Raw genomic sequence first — 18962 nt, forward strand, 5'->3', positions numbered from 1 at the left:
GCCCTTTTTTTCTTCAAATATACATATTGTTTTTCAGGTCAGTCAGATTTCATCAGTTACAAGTATGGTGATCAAGGACTACATACCGAGGTTGAAGATGGAAAATCTTCGTGAAAAAGAATTGCTAGCAACTTCCATAAAAGAGACTAATGACCACATTGTCCGTCAGTCAGTTTCCCGCTGTCTCAGAGTTGGCATACCATCCATTGAGATTCATAGAAACAAACTCACAAAAAAAGTGAAACTTTTGGATGTGAAACTTTCTTTCTCATACCAGGAGAACTATCAAACAGAGACGTTGAGACTTGAAAAACAGCTGGTTCGCCATGGAAACAAATGGGTGTGGTCACCAGATGATCCCAACAGTAAAAATATTATCACCTTTCCATACATTCCGGGGGATAGAGTGAATTTGAACATTGGCATCATTATTCACAAAACCAAAAAACATGGAGTTTTTGGAAAAGAGACCATTACTACACAAGCTGGCACAGTAACAGAGTGCGTGGTCTTGGCAAAGAGCAATGGTGTCGGAATGGGGCTTCCATTAAACAGCACAATTACACATAACATTAGACTTTACTTTAATCTGAATGGTTATGGCCACATTTTGACCTTGAAATTAAGACTTGAACAAGAAGCAGAGGATCATGGGCCATCCATGTTATGGTTAAGGCCAATGTCCTCTGATAAACGTTTCAGAAGTTCCCTTTCAGCAGCTCAGCTCCTGCAAGGAAATAATCTTCCACCAAAAGAAAAGGAAGAGGACTTTCGACACAAAATGTATATATGCAATCATCAAAGGTGAGTAAAGAATGAATGATATAGCTGCATGATACTTGTCCCCATGCCGTGTAAACCCCTCGGGTTATGATATGAAAATCACAAAGCATTCTCAAAGAATTTTGTTTAAATGGGGGGAAAAAAGTGCTAGGGTCAGCAATGAGAAACAGGGACAATGGCCAACTGGAAAAACACTTCTTTTATTTTTGGTCTTATGATGCCCATCCATCGATCAGCCTATTATGAGTTTTGTTTCTGTAAAATGTGAGTTGTTCACCATGTAGTGTTAGTCAGATTTGTTGATAGGCTTGTGTATGGGTAAGGAAGAACTATATATATGCATTCAGGGTCATAAGTTCAAAGGTTGAGGTCACTGTTACTGAAAGAATATGTGGTTCATGCACATAAACTCAAATTCTCCACCGTCTGTATCCAACAAAATTTGTGGATAGGTTGCGGTTGTGATAAGAACCACATTATTTGGGGGTTGAAAAGTCAAGCATCACTATGCCTCTAAGAAGAAAAAAGGTTTCTGCACATTAACTGGAATTCTCAATCATCTATGTTTACCAAACTTGGTGTATGGTTTGCACTTTGGGTAAGGAAGAAAGAACTGTACTGATTGTGGGCTCAAAGGGTAAGAGGTCAAGATCGCAGTGACTGAAAGAAGAAAATTGATTTGCACATTAAGATTAATTCTGCATCACGTTGACAAAACTTTAAGCATGGTGTACAGTGTGGTAATGAGGAAGCATATTGATTCTGGGGTCGAAGGTTAAGTTCATTGTGACTAGAAAAGGTATTGTTTTGCAGAAAACTTTTCACTGTTTACATAGAAGACTTTTGAGCACAGTTTGGTGTATAATATGCCATTCACCATAATATTAATTACTTTTATCTTTGTTTTGTTTGCGACTGCTCTGGTGGTCTAGTGGTTAGAGCATTCGCCTCAGATGCGGTAGGTTGTGGGTTCGATCCCTGGCCAAGTCATACCAAAGACTTACAAAAATGGTACTAACAGCTGCCTTGCTTGGCGCTCAACATTAAAAGGGTAATGTTAGGACTGGTTGGCCTGGTGTCAGGATAATGTGACTGGGTGGGACATCATGCTACATGTCTGTGGCATGATGCCCCAGTGGTAGACATCACTATAAACTGTTACACTGCAGACATTGTAGCAATATGACTGAAAAATTGTTAAAGCTACGTTTAAAAAAATCCAGATTGTTTTGTTTGCCTTTTTGGGGATACCACACCTAAACTTACAAGTATATAGCCAATAATGTACTTAAGGATCCATTCTTCACACATTGGCCAGATTCTTGTCTACCAGACTCTTACCAATCTCGAAAGCATCATGAATTACAGCCTTTTTCAGAGAGTAAATGTTATTCAGTTTGAATGGGAAAGAGATGATGATGCTCTGATTGGGAATTAGGTATTACTTTTTATTGGCCGTGACACCAATGGTGGAGTCAAGTAGATGAACATTTTTTTAAAAAGCTATTATTATAGGTTATTACCATGTTTGTATGTTAAACAGTTTTGTCCAAAAAGAGTGTTTTTAAATTTTGAAACATTATATTTTACCAGTTGCAAATAAAGGGAGATTTTATTTTTTAGCTGAAACAACCCTTAGAATTGTAGCAGGAACAATCCTCCAGTGAATTTCTCAGTGTAAGCTGAATTGCTCTCAGCTAAAAAATCTCAATATGGTCAGGTCAGATGAGCTCTTCTTTACAACTCAGTGAAGTAAAAACCAAGTGGAAATAATAGTACAGTGGTTTCAAGTTAATCTGAAATGTGAGCTGGGAGTAAAATAAAAATACAAGAGTATTTGGCAACCTTGGCACTCCTGTCCCCTTCTATTGTAATCTTGATTGGCTAATGCAAGGGTATATTTGCCAGTCAACTTTTAATTGGTTGCATCAGTGTCAGTAATTAATTTATTTTCTGTTTTATACATTAGTACCAAGGAATGGATGATCCTTGAAAGAAACATATTTAGGATACTGTTTGCATTGATGTTGTATTTTTAACATGCATTCTGAGAACAGAAACTACGTAAGTATTCTCATTAAAAGAAATAGGGGACTACAATCCGTTTTTATTTGTACAGTTTGATTTTATTGGATTGTACATTTTTATGAGCTTAACATTTTAATGGAATTTATGTTCACAGTTTTATTATGAAACAACTAAATGGCACAAATTTCTCTGTTCAAATAATTTGCAATATGGTATCCTATACATTATGGAATTATTTCAGGCTCGATGAATTATATAAAAGTTTAGCTAGAGCAGAGTGTATATGTATTAACAACTGGACCAGCCTAACTTCCTCGAGTATAAAGGATGTATGGAAGTATTTTGTGAAAAGACTTTCACATTGTGGAAGAAATGTTTCTTGTAGCAATGTGTTTAAAATAAGGACTCCTCAGAAAAAATAATCCTGTTTTCAAATGAAGCGGGAGAGGGAGATTTTCCCTTTTAACTTTCAGTTTTCAAATTGACCTTGGTTTTTATAGGAAGCCCACACCTACTTCATGACAAATATGTTGGGCTGCTGGCCCCCTTGTCTTATCTTTGGAGAAATACTGTACTTTAAAGAATTCTTACAGCTGGTGAGTCTTTTTTCAGTGAAGGTGTAAATTTAACATCTTAATTTCAGCAGAGTAATGTATTTGACTCATCTGTTCGTAGACCATAAGAGGATTTAGGGTGTTCGGCATCCAGCTTCCAGCCATTAGTACAATTTTGTTACCACTACTCCTCCTCTTGGAGGATTGCCGTGAATCTTTACATACACATAAATCTCATGGTCTGATTGGTTTTTCTAAATGAAAATGGCGATGCTCAGACATCCAATATGGCTGCCCAAGTCATCATCTTCTTGGAATTGTGTTATCGTTATTACTTTGGAATAGAAAGTCATACTGCCATGGAGTTTTCACCAGAAGTATTTTTATAATGTCTATTATCAGATTGGGGTGGGGTACTCACCCTAAGCCAGAAGGGGTTAGTTCTTCAGTGACTGTTATCTCAGAAAGAAGTGACCCTTCACACCACCAACCTAGAAATGTGGGCAGTGTTCGTAGTCCTTCGTGAAGGTGTCATCCTCATAAGGAATCATTATTTTACAATCTTGTTTGCCTTCTCCCTTAACTCTAGTTGCAGTCTTATCTTTTCTTTGGAGATAAAAAGGTTTAGTATCTGCTATTAAGGGGTATTAGGGAAAAGTTCACAAGATGAGTTTATCATGTGCCACTCTTGTTAAAATATTTAAAGGCAGGTCTCTGAGTTTATCATGTGATAAATACTGTAAAATGTATTTTTCTAGCATGGGGACATGTCATTTTGTTATCTTAAGCTAATAATTGATATAGCTACACAAAAGACCATTAAGATCATTGCAGAATTTAATTCTGGACAATTTAGTCTGAGTTCTTTGCAAAATTTTTATGGGATTTTTGTTTTCTCATCCTTTTGTTTATTCATGTAGGTTAGTGAATTATCAGAGAAATCCGGTGCTGGAGTGTTGGTCAGTTCGCCGTGCTATCAATGATAGCGAAATCCCAACTGGCATACAGATCAGACAAGTTACTGGTGGACAGACAGTTGCATATCTCATTCCAGTTGTGGTAACGGAGCAGGAGGTGAGTATAGTTACATACTTTGTTTGTTTACACATGCATATGTAAACCAGTTGTGGTCAGCTGGTAGAGCAATTACTTCTTATGCATTGATGATGTCTGTCAATCTGGCATCAACTTTGCTACCAGGGTGTACATTTAGTTTGTTTTCTCAGACAATATAACATGAATTTCAATGTAATTGTTAAATGAGGAGTACTTCAGTGATCTTTGAAAACTAGCTAACTATGACCTATATTTTATAATGAAATTAAAAGACCCATTTAAAATTAGATTATTGGAAATAATAGTTAATGGTTCACAGCTTAAAGGAATACTCCAAAGAAGCTTTATAGAAGGGACTAACAATTCTTTGAAATTATTTTTAATGGCTTCATAGAGGTTCGACTGCTAAGTTTCAAGTAAATTTTCAATCTCAGTCTTGAAGGTTTTGTGTATGAAATGCACAAAAATTGGCAGCAACTTCACCCAGCCCCACCCCGCAAAATTGGTACCACTGAAATTGGTACTCCTCCAGGGTCTATTCTAGAATTGACAATTTTTGGGCAAATTCTACCATCCATTTGCATAAATGTGGGGTGGGGATTCCTGGACATACAGTGGATTTAATGAACAAATAATGGTCTGGTTTGAAATCCCGTTGATTTTTCTTGAAGATTTACCCTGCTGCACCACAAATAGAAGTGATTCGACAGTTTTTTAAAATAAAATCTATCAGAAAAGATACCTTGTATTATTAACCTATATATCTACTTTGCACGCACCTAAATTTGCTTTAAATTATTTATTCATCAGGTTTGCATAAATGTATGTCAGGTGACACTGATCATTTGTTTCATTTTGTTTCATTAAGTTTTCACCATGGATCTACCTTTCATAGATAAAGGATATTACTTTAGGATGCACTGTTATGCTGGTAGATCACCCCTGCCCCACACTATACCCGCCTGCCCCGCCCCCATCAGCTGTACTTTTCTCAGCAGACTTTGGCATGTTTCCAAGAGCATTGACCTTTGAATTAACCAGTAAAGTACTCTGACTGTAGTTATGCTAGTTCTATTATTTGATACCTCTGTGCATCTAAGATAAGTTTTGAACTATTACTCCATGAGTGATAATATTGGGGATTTAGAATAGACCCATTTGCACTCTCCTGCATGTTTTATGAGGTGATTCTGGAGGCAGAAACTAGGCTATACTGTGGAGTATTCCTGGGGAGGCACTTCATTCCAAGTGCCTCAGTACTAAATAACCTACTTATGTTGCTGAGCCATAAAGCTCCAAACCAAATACACTTATAGTGTCTGGAGACAAGTTCCAGCAATGCTTTGTTATTAACTGAGTATTATAAATTGTAAGCTCTTCCAGGTCACTGCACCCAACTGACATATTCAAGTTTCTTGTTGATCTGGAAAGGAACTAAAACTATTTTTGTTGTGATTTTTCTTTTTGTTATAAAAAATTCACATAGCATAAGCAGTGTTTAATTTGTCTCAGTGGAATGATATAAGAGTTTATATTAAGCATAGCTGCAGGCAAATATCCATTTTTTTTAAAGGACTGGTTGTATATTTTTGATGAATTTTGACAGTTTGATGAAAAAAGTACCTTCTTAAGATCTTAGAAAGTTACGACATTCTTTTAATTACACAAGTGGTAATTATGTATGATATGAAGATCTTTTATTGAGACAATGACAAATATCAACTAGTTCGGACTACATGTAATGCAATTAACCTACATTTGTCTCAGCTTTAGGGGAATGTAAATGTTGTCAATACCAGTGGAATGCAGAAACAGAAGAACCAGACTAATGTGCAGTGCATGCAGCCCAGTAAAGAACAATTAAATATAGAATTTACATGTAGGGTAAAAGTGACCTTGACCTGTGTATTATTTTCACAGCCAGGTTGGGAAATGTGCATGATGACAGTTTTCTTCCAAGAGCTACTTACTGTCACAGTCCCAATAAAATATCTTTTTAACGCCAGATGCTTTAACATTTACCAATACGCAGTGTACAAGTGCAATATTCTTTGATGCATTTGCTGTCTTGTCAAAATCATTGTGTTAAATGAACATTCTTTGACCTTATTATATGCCCTATCCATCAAAGGACATCTTTTCTTAATGTTTGTGTGTCATGTAATTAAAAATTATATGTATATGGAATACAGTAATTGGCTCATTTCTCTTCTCATTATCTTGTACATTACTTGGCCTGACTGCATGTGGCAGGTAAAACTTGATTCCAACTTTTCACTAATAGTGTCTTGTGTGATCTGTCAGTTGATATGGAGCCTTAGTTATATATAAATTATTCAGATTTTTTATGAATCGACCATGTTTTCCACAATAGTTTAATAACTGGTGTAGAAGTACTGCTCTCCCTTGTTATAATACGTTCATTATAATGCAATTCCAGATATTATACAGTACCTGTATTGACCCTCTGAACAACAGTCTGCCATTAAAAAAATGGCTGCCATTACTAAAAAAGAAAATGCTTTTAAGCAATAATCTGAATAAAATTTGACCATACTTGACAGAAGGCATTCCTGTATGAAGACCTATCTTTTATTTATAAAAAGATTTCAATCAGCTATAGATAATCCTTTCAAGTGACATCTTCAAAACAACTAAATGGTATTTACTTGAGCATCCTGGAGCAAGAAGACCTTTCAGGTCTGTAAAAATTATGCCAATCTACTATCAAAAAAGTCACTGTTTATACAAACAGTGCCAATCTGCCATCACCTATGGCTGCTGTTACTGAAAAAAGAAAAGTTTTTAATAACTCCTTCTAAATTACTTGTGTGACAGGAATTTGAGTGGAAGAGCCTTTGCTTGAATGTTATTTAGATTTATACAAAAGAGGATGTTCTGTCTTCACTGACTGAGTGGTCTCAATCACTTGCCTTTTACCAATCACTGTCATCTCTCCTCTTTCCATGTGGTTTTGTGTTTCAGGCTTAGTCAATGTGAGTATGTGAGAAATCTTGCCAATAGCTTCCTAGAGGTCTTTGATTCTTACCTGGGTTTTCACAGGTTCTTTTTCCTCCAGTTTATTGCCTGCCATATATAACCCGTCATGTGCTGAAAATGGTGTTAAACCCCCCTCCCAAAAAACAACTGTTCTGCCATAATTAAAGTAGACAAGTTTTATACAACTTTATTAATAATATAAGTGATGAACAGAATTTTGACCGACATTGACTTTGAGAGCATCATTGACAAATGACTCTGATGTTTGATCAAATATGGGTTAAGATAAATGTTTTAATAACGTACAAAATGAAAAGCAGTCGAGTCATTTCAGTAGAAAGCATCCTACTGATTTGGATTTCTTAGTCAACTGCTCTTACGTTTGGCCATTAGGCTGATGTCAGTCAGGCCAGTGATCTTAGTCCCACTTGTGCCTCTTGTTCTTACTACATATTTATAAATGATGCCTAGCTCCAATTAAATATTTTCCAACAATCTGATACAGAGTTTCTTAATTCCATATTGGCACAGTATAAAAACTGGAACTACTTTATGACATCATTATACAAAATGAAACCTAACCAACCAGTTTTTTTTGAGAAGTTAACATTAGGTGTAGAATTGAAACAACTGTATTATTAAAATAATTTTGGTTAGTTTTGTCATTTTTATTGTCCAACAGCACAGTGTAGTATGGGCCTGACTTCAGTTGTGAATTCGGCAGATTTCATTCTGTTGCAGGACTACAAACATACAAATGGAAAATGGACAATATACTTGGTGTGTATTGTACACACTTGAGATTATACAGTTTTCCATAACAACTTAATATGAGATTATGCTCTTGTACAAGAGTCATACAGCGCCATAAAAAATGTATACCACAATCTAATGTGCAGTAAGCAATAGGACTCCACTAAAATAAGTTTGTATAGAATTTTATGGGTCATCCTTGGTGGATCATGTATTTGTATATTTGTATTGAAATGTTTATTATGCATGCATGCAACTAGTGTATCAGTGTTATTTAATTGTTATACATATTACTGCTTGTGTTATTTGCTTCTCCTACTAAAATAAATTTAGTATTATGATTATTATTGTTGTTGTTGTTGTTGTAGGGTTTAACGCCATTTTTCAGCACACGATAGGCTACACATGGCGGCCAGTATTAATGGTGGAGGAAGAACCTGGGAAAACCCTGGAAAGAACCACCGACCCACGAGACGCTACTGGCAAGCTTTCTCACATACCCACGTTGGCCGAATTGGAGACTTGAACCCATGCAGACAGAGGTGAGATGGCAATGATCCGTAACGGAGAACGCTTTAGACCACTCGGCCACTCGGGGCCCCGATTATTATTGTCTATAGTGTTCAGTTGAAATCATAAGTAGAACAAAATAGCTCTCACCTTTGACTGGTTTTAACAAATCTAACCAGAAATTTTTTCCTGAAAATCTGAATGGGAGTTAGATATTAGTAAAACTTTATTTTTACAAAAATACTCAAGGTAAGTATAAAAAGTTGTACACAAAAGAAGTCAGTGATACATTTAATTATTATTTTTTCTAGGAGATGTGTCAGTTTTGGTTTTAGATTTGCTGCTGCTTCAGAATGAGTATTTATATTGATATACTTTGTTTTATCACAAACTATCTATTTATAGAAATAATTTTTCATTTGTAAAAAACCATACATCGGAATTTCATCCAAAAACATTTTATTCCACTTGATTGGTTTTTAAAAATTAATCATTAATTGACGAGCTGACTTACTACCTTGAAAATATGTGGCATCTGTTTTTCTTAATTTGGACCTGGACTTAACATATTTTGTTGTGAAGGTACTTACTATGTGCTGACGAATCATGAAATAAACCATGTGGCTTAAGGGACTGCTGACACAAACCATGTGGCTTGAGGGACTGATGTAATATCTCTTGTACAGACCCTGAGGCAATTGTTCAGTTATCAGTTTTGATAAGTCAGGGGGATAGGCTTTCACAACTCTTTGGTCAGGTGTGACAGAGTTTAAACCATTGAAATAACTAATCACCAAACAAGCTTAGTCTGTTGCACTGCTGTTAAATATCTATCTGACAAAGAAGACACCTCTGTTAATTGTCTGACAAAAAATTATGTGTAGACTAGACTTAGTCACATTTATCATTGAATTAAGCTTAGTCACCAACATCTTGATTGTTCAACAAAGAAACAGTCTGTAAATTAGATCTAGTCGCTGTTGAATTTTTCTTCAATAAGGCATGTATTTTTAGTGGAAGAGTTGATGTAATGGTATTTGATGACTGATATCCAGTTGCTCGGAGAATGTGCCAGTCAGAACCTTTGTTCTACTGGACATGTTCAAAAATACTTGGATTTCAGAAAATGCTACCTTCAGTGACATATTTTAATTTTTTTTTTTTAATGTGGTTCAAATCCAGCATTTGGATCAGTTCAGGTAGGCTGTTGTGGTGTGTTCCTGGTCAAGGCATTTTGCTTAACATGTTTCATCCTGATGTGACTCACATGTGCAGATTGTGCAGATGTACAATAAAATACTAAAAATCCAAATCCCTAAAACTCAACAGCTCATCCCAAAATTAGGCACACTGCATCATTATGGCAGGTTTATAAAACTTTAATACAAATTTTTTTAAACTTATTTCATTCATTTGAAATCTTTCTTGCAATAATTGCTACAAAAAAGGGGAGGGGGTAGATTTCAGCTGCTACTTCATCTTGTCTATAAATAACTATATTCAGTTTTTTAATCTCATATTTGATCTAATCATCTTAGTGTCAGATAAATACAACAGTGTATATTTTAGTCTAAATTTTGAAAAGTCGTCTTTTGAATAAAAAGATTTTCTCGTATTAGCAAACCATGCCTTTAGTTTTTATTAAATACTGCCTCTGCCCCCTCCCTCCCACATCCCACCCTGTCTCCTGTATTTTGAAATGTCATCCTTTTCAGCTGGCAAGGCATAATTTCCCCCATGATGTTTGGGTGTAGAATAGATCTTGATAGAGCCAATGTCAGAATGATGTTCATAATAAATGTCAATGAAGTCTGAATATTGAAGTGCAGGCAGGCAGTCAACAGGTATCACTTAGTGTTAAAAAGGAGGATGCTGGGCCCTTAATGATATTAGAATGATTGTCTGCCTGCACTTTTGAATATTATTACTGAATCGGGCATTGATTGTTCACACATTCTGACTTTTGAATTATAATTAATGACCTGCCTAAAAATAGGCACAAAGACACTAAATATAGTTCTGAATTAATTAATATTTTTTCTGAGTCCAGGCTATATTTTGTTGAATGACCTACATTGTACTTTTGACTTCTGTCATCAAGTGAGACATTTGTAATTTGATGATGACAAAGGTGCATTATGATAAAGACAAGTGGAATGCATACAAGTTTTATGGCGGAAGTTACACGGTGATCTTCATTTGTTAAGGTCTAAGGTCCAGTGGTACATGAGAAAAGAACCTGAATGTATTTCATGAATAATTTCATTTTGAAATGGTTGAAAAGAAATCTGACCTAAACTGCATTTGTTTAGAATTTTAAGTTAATTTTGAATTCCAGTTGTCAAGTACTGGAGACCACACTGCTACAACACTGATACAAATTTTTTTTAAAAATTGTAAGGGAAATGATGTCACTAATGTCTGTAGTACAAAACCCTGAGGCAGTTATTCAAGCCCAGGAGAGAAATGTTCACTCCTCATTAATCATATACTTTGGGGCTATAACTGTTTTAAACAAAGTATGAAAACATTATGACCAAGCTATTGCATCAGATAAAAATAGACACCTATGTCCAAGGTCACTATGTCAGGTCTTCATATATAGCAACTTTGCTGGTGTGTCATATCATTTGTTTATCATAAATGATAAAAGAAAAGTGCTCTGTCAGGTAGGTCTCTTCTTCTAATAGCCAAGGGGGTGGATGATATGGTTTGATCCACATGATGTGAAACAAAGTGGCTTGGTGACCCTTGGCCAACCTCTAACCTTCTGTAAACCCTATATACAGCTGTTTAGCCAGCTATAAATATTATATTATGTCATTTACTCATTAGACATTGTGTCATGGGCCATATTGTGTTTTTTGACAAATATTTGATACAGCCTTCAGTAAACCTTATTACTGTTTTCATCTTTATCTACTTAGCAACAACTTTTGCATTTTGTCCAAGAGGGACTTTTAAATAATGTTTGTGAAACACTATTGTTTTGGAAATTGGACTAACTGTTCCTGCCTTTCTGTATTGTTCTACCATGCAAAGATATATAGTAATAATAATAATAATTGTTGTTATTGTTTTCACAATTTAATCTTCAATTCATTTGTAAATCTTTGGATGTGAACTACAAGAATAAAGTACATTTTATTAATAAAAGCTATTTAACTGTGCCAGATAGAGTAAAACAAACTAACCGTTTTAAATTACCTTAAAGCACCACACTCATCAGAAAAATTTTGTGATTTCAACTGATAGTAACAAATGTTTTCTGCATATAGAGCACAACATACTTCATCATTTATTTGTCATTATGTTACAGAAATGAAAAACAGATTCAAGGTAGTGGATTCATTAAAGACTATATGTTCACATATCCTATTTTACCATGCATTTTACCCCCCCCCCCCCCCCCCCCCCCCCATGGAATAAACAATAATATGTTGACTGAAATTCGGGCAGGTGCAGGATCCAGCTGGGTGCGCATGTCATTTCGTCACCAAGATGTTTTATACCCAGCATTTCTACATAAGCTGTTGTATTTTCCATTAGCATTGGTTGAATTTAGTGGAAAAGAATTACTAATGTTTATAATTAGGTATTTTTATTATTAAAATGAAAAACAAGAGTTCAATAAAATAATAAAATCAGAAAAATATATCATGAGGCTAAAATTTATCTTAAAATAACAGTTTGTGTACATAAGTATTATAGTACATTAAATCACAAGAACAAGTGCTAGGCAGCAAGAAAAGTAGTTACAAAATCTAATCATATTAATTACTTAAATTCATTAAACATTAATTTGTTATTCATTTTTTATAAGTATGGTATTTTACAATGTAAATAGTGGTACTGACTCACTATATTGTTATCTGTTTGTCCAAGCAGTGGCTAAATTCTATTTTTAGATATGGGCTAGTGATTCTTGATATCAAATTATGGCCACTGCTAAATAACCATATTGCACTCGTTTTTTCAGTTCAAGAAGCAAAATGTGTACTGTATGTAATAAGTGTTACCTGATCTTCTAAAACTTGCTGATTTATTCCGAATTCAACTTGTATAAATTAGTATTGTGCTATGCAGGTCACAGCTAAAGTACAGTCTAATATAACATTATGTGGTCTTTATCCTGGTGTATATATAATAACAATGATAGTATTATGTTACCTCCATTTCTTACTTTGTCTTCTTGGAAGTGGGTCATTAATAAGCTAGTGCCATATGTAACTGCTTATGTTAGACTGTCAGCTTTGACATTATTATTGGGGGTGAATGGGTTGATATCCCAGAAAGACAGGTTACAGTATGTTTTTGGTATTATCTGTAGACACTGGTATAGAAGGCATTCTCATGTGGATAGAACCCTGAATACAGGAAACTGTTCATGGTCCACATGTACATTAATATTTTTTACAGTAGATGCATTTACAGCAATTCCTGAAAGCTGAATTTACAACAAAACAGATGCTTTGGTATTTTGGTTACTCAATCCCCGGAGATTTTTTTTGTCCTTCTTTCCTGAAATGATGGTAGGAAATACATTTTGGGGTTATAAATCCAAATACAGCTGGTTCCAAGAAATTTTAGTTTAATTGAATACATAGCTGTGTTAAAGACATTATTTTGGATTGGCTGTTTTGCTCACGCATGTACAGAAGGGTACAAATTGGACCTCATCTTTTCTTCTTCTCCAAATCATAAACTTATCCTACTTATGCAAAGGTTTACCTGTCCATGTACAGTCTGAGTTAGGACCTTTTTGCTTTAGATCTCCGACCAAAAGGTCTAAAATCTGGAGACAAACCCTGGTTCCGACACACCAATATTTTTGGCCTTAAAAAAAATAGGATCTCAAAAGTTTTGTTTTCCTGCTATATTTTGTAATTCAAATAGAAAGTCTACATTATTTGGTGTCATTATAGAGCTACATTTGTGAACTTTCTGTAAAACCAACCAATTTGGCATATCCTAAATGATGTTGACAGCAAAGCACTCAGAAGTAGGGTACAACCTCGTGACAACCTCGTGACATGTAAAGGGGGCACATGAGGTTAATGAGTTAATAAATTGTCAACCTTTACCCTTCTTGCAGGCCAGTAATGAATCAAGGGTAGTGTTGCTATCTTCTTGTTTCCATAAACTTTCATAATTGTAAATTCAAATAACTGTTAGAATATATAGTACATGATTGTCCATATTATTGAAACATTTCTAAATTGGACTTTGGAATCATCATAGGTGCCCAGGCATTTTTTCCCCGTTGTTTTTGTTGGTTTTAAAGACACTTTTGGCATATTATTGTCAATATATGAACATCATACAGTGAAAAAAGAAGTTAAGTGCCTTTCCTATGGACACATAGAGGCAGCTAGTCTGGGCTGGCTTGAGCATTATAGCAAAATGAAAACACCTGATTTTAAGAAATAGGTATGCTGATGAATAGGCAAGAGTAAATTTTTTCTGAGGGGTCACTCAATGAACAGAGTATGAAAGTCATTCTCATTTCTTCAGAGCTTGGTAATATCAACAAGAATACAAGTTTATTTCCACAAATATCTATTTGGGATTTGCACCAAAAATAACAGAACTTAGCACTATCTGCAAATGTAAAGCACTATAAATATATGTATATTTTGTCAGGAAAATAAAGTCAAGCAGTTTTTGATTATCAAGTTTTAGGAGCACATCTACAGATGGACCAGAGGCCCTGAATGGCCGAGTGGTCTAGAGTGCTCACCGTTACAGATCACTGGCATATTACCTCTGTCTGCATGGGTTCAGGTATCAGGCATCGGCCAATGTGGGTATGTGAGAAAGTTTGCCGGTAGCTTCTCGTGGGTTGGTAGTTCTTTCTGGGTTTTCTCGGGTTCTTCCTCCACCATTAATACTTGTATATCTTGTGCTGAAAAATGGCGTTAAACCCTATAACAACAACAACAGATGGACCACAGTTGCTCATATGATTGCTCAGAATTTACCTACAAATCATACATGTACTTTGTACTCCAACAAGGGAGGACACTTCTCACTTCTCATGCAACCTATTTAAGAATCAGCACTGATTATAAACTACACTTCACATAGCTTAATAAATATGGTGCCAATGTTTAGCTCAGGAAATTGACTTTATATGCCGACACAAAGTTAGACATTCTCCCATACCTCTAAGGAATGTGAGACTATTTTCCTATGCTACCAATCGACATGGTGATAACTGTCTCTGCTTAATATGCAAGTAAAATGCACTGAATGGAATACTGCTCCCTTATTAGTGGACTGAAAAATCATGTTATGAGTGGACGCAGTATGTAACTTTTGATCAGCCAATGAAAGAGCAGTATGTGTATTTCATTCACCTTGTTGCACTTGCATATTAAGCAGATGCGATCATGGCTATATGGACCGGTGGCATGTGAAAATGGCCTGGCAATCCTCAGAGGTGTGATATTAAGTCAGACTTTTTAGGCTTAAAAAGTAAAATGCCTTAACTAGACATTCATAACAAAGGTATTATTGTACACTGAGTTATTGTTTGAAATATCAGCATTGATTCTTAAATAGGTTGCATGAGAAGAGAAGTTTCTTCCCTTATTGGATTGTAGAGTACATGTATGTACTTGTAGGTAAATTGTTAGCACCTGTAGAAGCCAATGTGGTTCACACCATCTGACTTTGAAACTACATGTATTATTAATGACCTGCCTAACAATAAGCAAAAAGACACTAAAAATAGTTTTGAATTAATTGATATTTTTTGTGCTGATGCTGTATTGTGTTGAATAATCTACATCGTACTTTTGAGTTCTGTCACCAGATGAGACAGTTGTGATTAGATGATGAAAAAAATGCTTTATGACAAAGACAAATGGAATGCACAAGTTTTTATGATGCTGACATCCAAGAAGTCATATAGTGGTTTTAATTACGTAAAGCTCTAAAGTTCTTTCGATGATAAGAAAAGAATGTGAACACATTTCATGAATAATTTCATTTCAGAGGGAGAAAAAAAAGTCTTACCTAATTGTATTTGTTTAGAATGTAAGTTTTGCATAACAGTTTTCTAGTACTAGAGACCACGGTGTGATGTCTCTTTCTCAGAAAAAGTCATATCTGTACAATATTTTTAGTAAAAAATGTAAAGAAATGAAGTAATTTTAAGACTGTATCAGCTTTGTGATCTAATCTGTATTCCTTAAAACATTAACCTCTGGAGGTTTTTGTCGGTTTCGCCTGAAATTCGAGTAGGAAACACATTTTGAAAGCTATTTCTGAATACATCCGAAAACACCAGCTTCCAGGTGATCTTCTAATAACATACTGCCTAGTTGTTTAGAAACATCGTTTTTCATTGGCTATTTGGCTCGCGCATGAGCAGAAGGATACAAGTTGGAGTTCTTTTTCTTTTTTTTTTTTCTTTTTTTTTTGATTAATGGATTCATTATTTTCGTATCAAGACCACTCTTTATTCCAAATGCCCATCTTATCCTACTTTTTGCAAAGGTTCATCTCTCAGTTTGCCTTAGATCTGAGACCAAAACATCTAAAATTCGGACACAAAATTGGATTCTGACCACGGGCTAATTTTTGGGTAGAAAATAGTTGGGTCCAAAAAATGAGGTTTTTCCCTCTGTATTTTGTAGTGCAACCAGAAATTCCAGATTATTTGGTATCATTGTAGAGCTACATCTGTCTACCTTTCTATAATACCAACCACTTTAGTGTATCTTACATGACCTTGGCGCTACAGAGCTCGGCAGTAGGCAACTACCGCCTGCCACTTAAACTCATCACAGGGGTTAATGTGTTAAAGGTTTGGCAAATCTACAACAAAAGCTGAATTTTTTTGTTTTATAACAATTAATTCAATATTGAAAGAAAATATGTGCAGATCTGAAAACAGCATTATTGGCCATTTGGATATACCTTAAAGATAATCAGATTTCAGCCTTAGTTACCTTCACCTTAAGTAGCTTCAGTTTTCAGGTATTTTTTTTTTGCTTGTGGTATTAGTGACACTTGTTAACATTATTGGCTATACATGTATCATTTTGAGGAAGTGGGAGTTTAGTGCCATTTTTTCTTGGACACACTAATGTAGCTGACCCAGGCTGGCCTAGCGTGTATTGAATCTGTGATTCTTGTCATGTTGAAACTGCACAGAACCCTTGTTATAATGAAGTACAAGGGACACTTCTTCATTCTAAATGATTGATTAATGTGGATAAATTATATACAGAGAAGTTACATTTTACTTTGCATCACTTTTCCAGCATCTATGTATTGTACACATATTCTATATTTGCATAGTGAGAGGGCATACATAGGCTTGACCAACCACCCAATCCTGACTGTTTACATTTTTGAATATATAAGTAAATAAATAAATGCTTTGTGGATTGTGTTAATACCAGTAATTAAATTAGTCATCCAACTACAGATGAATACAACAGGTCTGTTGTATGTAGTTGAGTAAACCCAAGTAAACGTTTAAAAGAAAACCTACATGGTAGTAGGTACTGTTTAATTTTTAAAACAAATGCTGAAATGTGCTTGAGGATGTTTTTTTATATAATTAATCACCATTTGTACCTAGTACCACTTGAATTCATAATTAACTGGCAAATTTGGTACTTGTGAACAGTTTTAATGTTGTTTTGGATGCTGCTTAAAAATTGTCCAGTACCAAAATTAGACAGTACCCCCACCACCACCACCACCACCACACCAAGTTGAAGTATATCCTTTCCAGCTTACAGTTTTCAGGTTCTGGGTCTGATCAAGAAATTGTGCAGAGGCATAGGACAGTATCCTGAAAACAAAAGTCAGACTATGCTTATGAAGACAGCTATTTTCTGGGCCCAGTCCATTCTAGAAAAGAGTATTTTATAGTGAACCAGGAAAAAAAACAATCAGACCAGTACAGACTGGATCTTGTAGTAGGCAGTTATGAGCAAAGACAATTATATGAAGGCAATAGCTTATAATCAGTTTGGGACTGAATAACAAATGACATCTTGATGTACAGTTTCAAACATCTTGTTGAAACAACAACAGATACCATCCTGATTCATTTTCAGATTTTTATTGAAACAGTTTTACATTATCTGCATGGTTTTAATGAACTAAGAGCATTTTGTTGTTGTAGTTTAGTGATAAATATTTTCTTAAACCTGATCTGGGTGGGTTTGAAATCCAACAAGGGTTTATCAGTGGATAAATATGACATACAGTTGCATACAGCTTGGGATCTATTGTGTTCACAGTTGTGTGCACCTTCCTGATAGGTAAATATTGGACAGACTTTCACTGGTGACCAATGAGAGACTGGAAATTGGGTTAAGACCTGAAGTGGCACAGTCACCCATTTCTGTTGACCATTGTCAGAACATACATCAGTGTCACATAGTACTAATATATAAAAGTTTAAAGGTTCACAAAAGCAGTACTGTTGCACATAGGATATCATGGGCAGGGTACAAGGTCCCCCACTGTCCAGATTTTGGGGACACAACATTTTAGAGGGACATAGAAAGAAATAGTACATAAATACACTAATAGTGCAAAAGAAGGAGATAATGTTATTCTGCAGTTTAAATTTCTTGCCTGTTCTGTAATATATTTTACTTGGACACTTACATTATTGTGGACAAGCTGTCCAGTGACCTAAGTGGTTAGAGCATCGGCCTCAGATGTGCGAGTTTGCAGGTTCATACCCCAGCTGAGTCATATTAAAGACTTGTAAAAATGGCACTTGCAGCTGCCTTGCTTGGCACTCAGCATTAAATGGGTAGTGCTAGGACTGGTCAGCCTGGTGTAAGGTTAATGTCTCTGGGTGAGAAATGATGTTACATGTCTGCGTCATGATGCCCCAGTGCTATTCATCACTATAAACTGCCACACCGCAGACATCATAGTGATAGGACTAAAACTGTTTAAAGCTTCATTAAACACACCCACCCCCATATTATTGTGGGACTCAGGTTGGTTGAGTGGTCTAAAGGGGTGACTTGAACCTCAAAAGTATGTTACACTAATGACCATCAAACACTTAACATTGCAATTTGGCCAGCTAACAACAAACCTTGTTTTCATTGCCAGATATATTGTTTTAAAAGGTATATACATTGCCATTGTATAGTTTTTTTTATTACCTTTCAGAATTTTGGTCATTGATAGTGCCATTGATGAAAAGTTGACATACTTTTAGGTTTTATTCTAACAAAAAAAAACATGCCTAGGGGTGCACACAGGGTTTAGATTTAACAGACATAGGAC

At 35.4% G+C, this 18962-nt stretch overlaps 1 protein-coding gene across 8 annotated transcripts in view; it reads left to right on the forward strand.

Moving 5' to 3' along the window:
* LOC149801378 (uncharacterized) overlaps positions 1-18962 on the forward strand; it is a 106936-nt gene that overhangs the window by 57859 nt on the left and 30115 nt on the right. For all 8 annotated transcript variants that reach the window (XR_016420634.1, XR_016420635.1, XM_089955448.1 and 5 more), the window contains exons 2-3: positions 38-804; positions 4286-4439. Coding sequence is in view for 6 of the 8 variants with exons in the window: in XM_089955444.1 (XP_089811570.1) it covers positions 38-804; positions 4286-4439 (921 nt within the window). In the remaining 2 variants the exon portion in view is untranslated. The remainder of the gene's footprint in view (positions 1-37; positions 805-4285; positions 4440-18962) is intronic.

This window comes from Sinohyriopsis cumingii, chromosome 4 (genome assembly GCF_028554795.1).
Source record: "Sinohyriopsis cumingii isolate HCF-2022 chromosome 4, ASM2855479v2, whole genome shotgun sequence".
NCBI lineage: Eukaryota > Metazoa > Mollusca > Bivalvia > Unionida > Unionidae > Sinohyriopsis > Sinohyriopsis cumingii.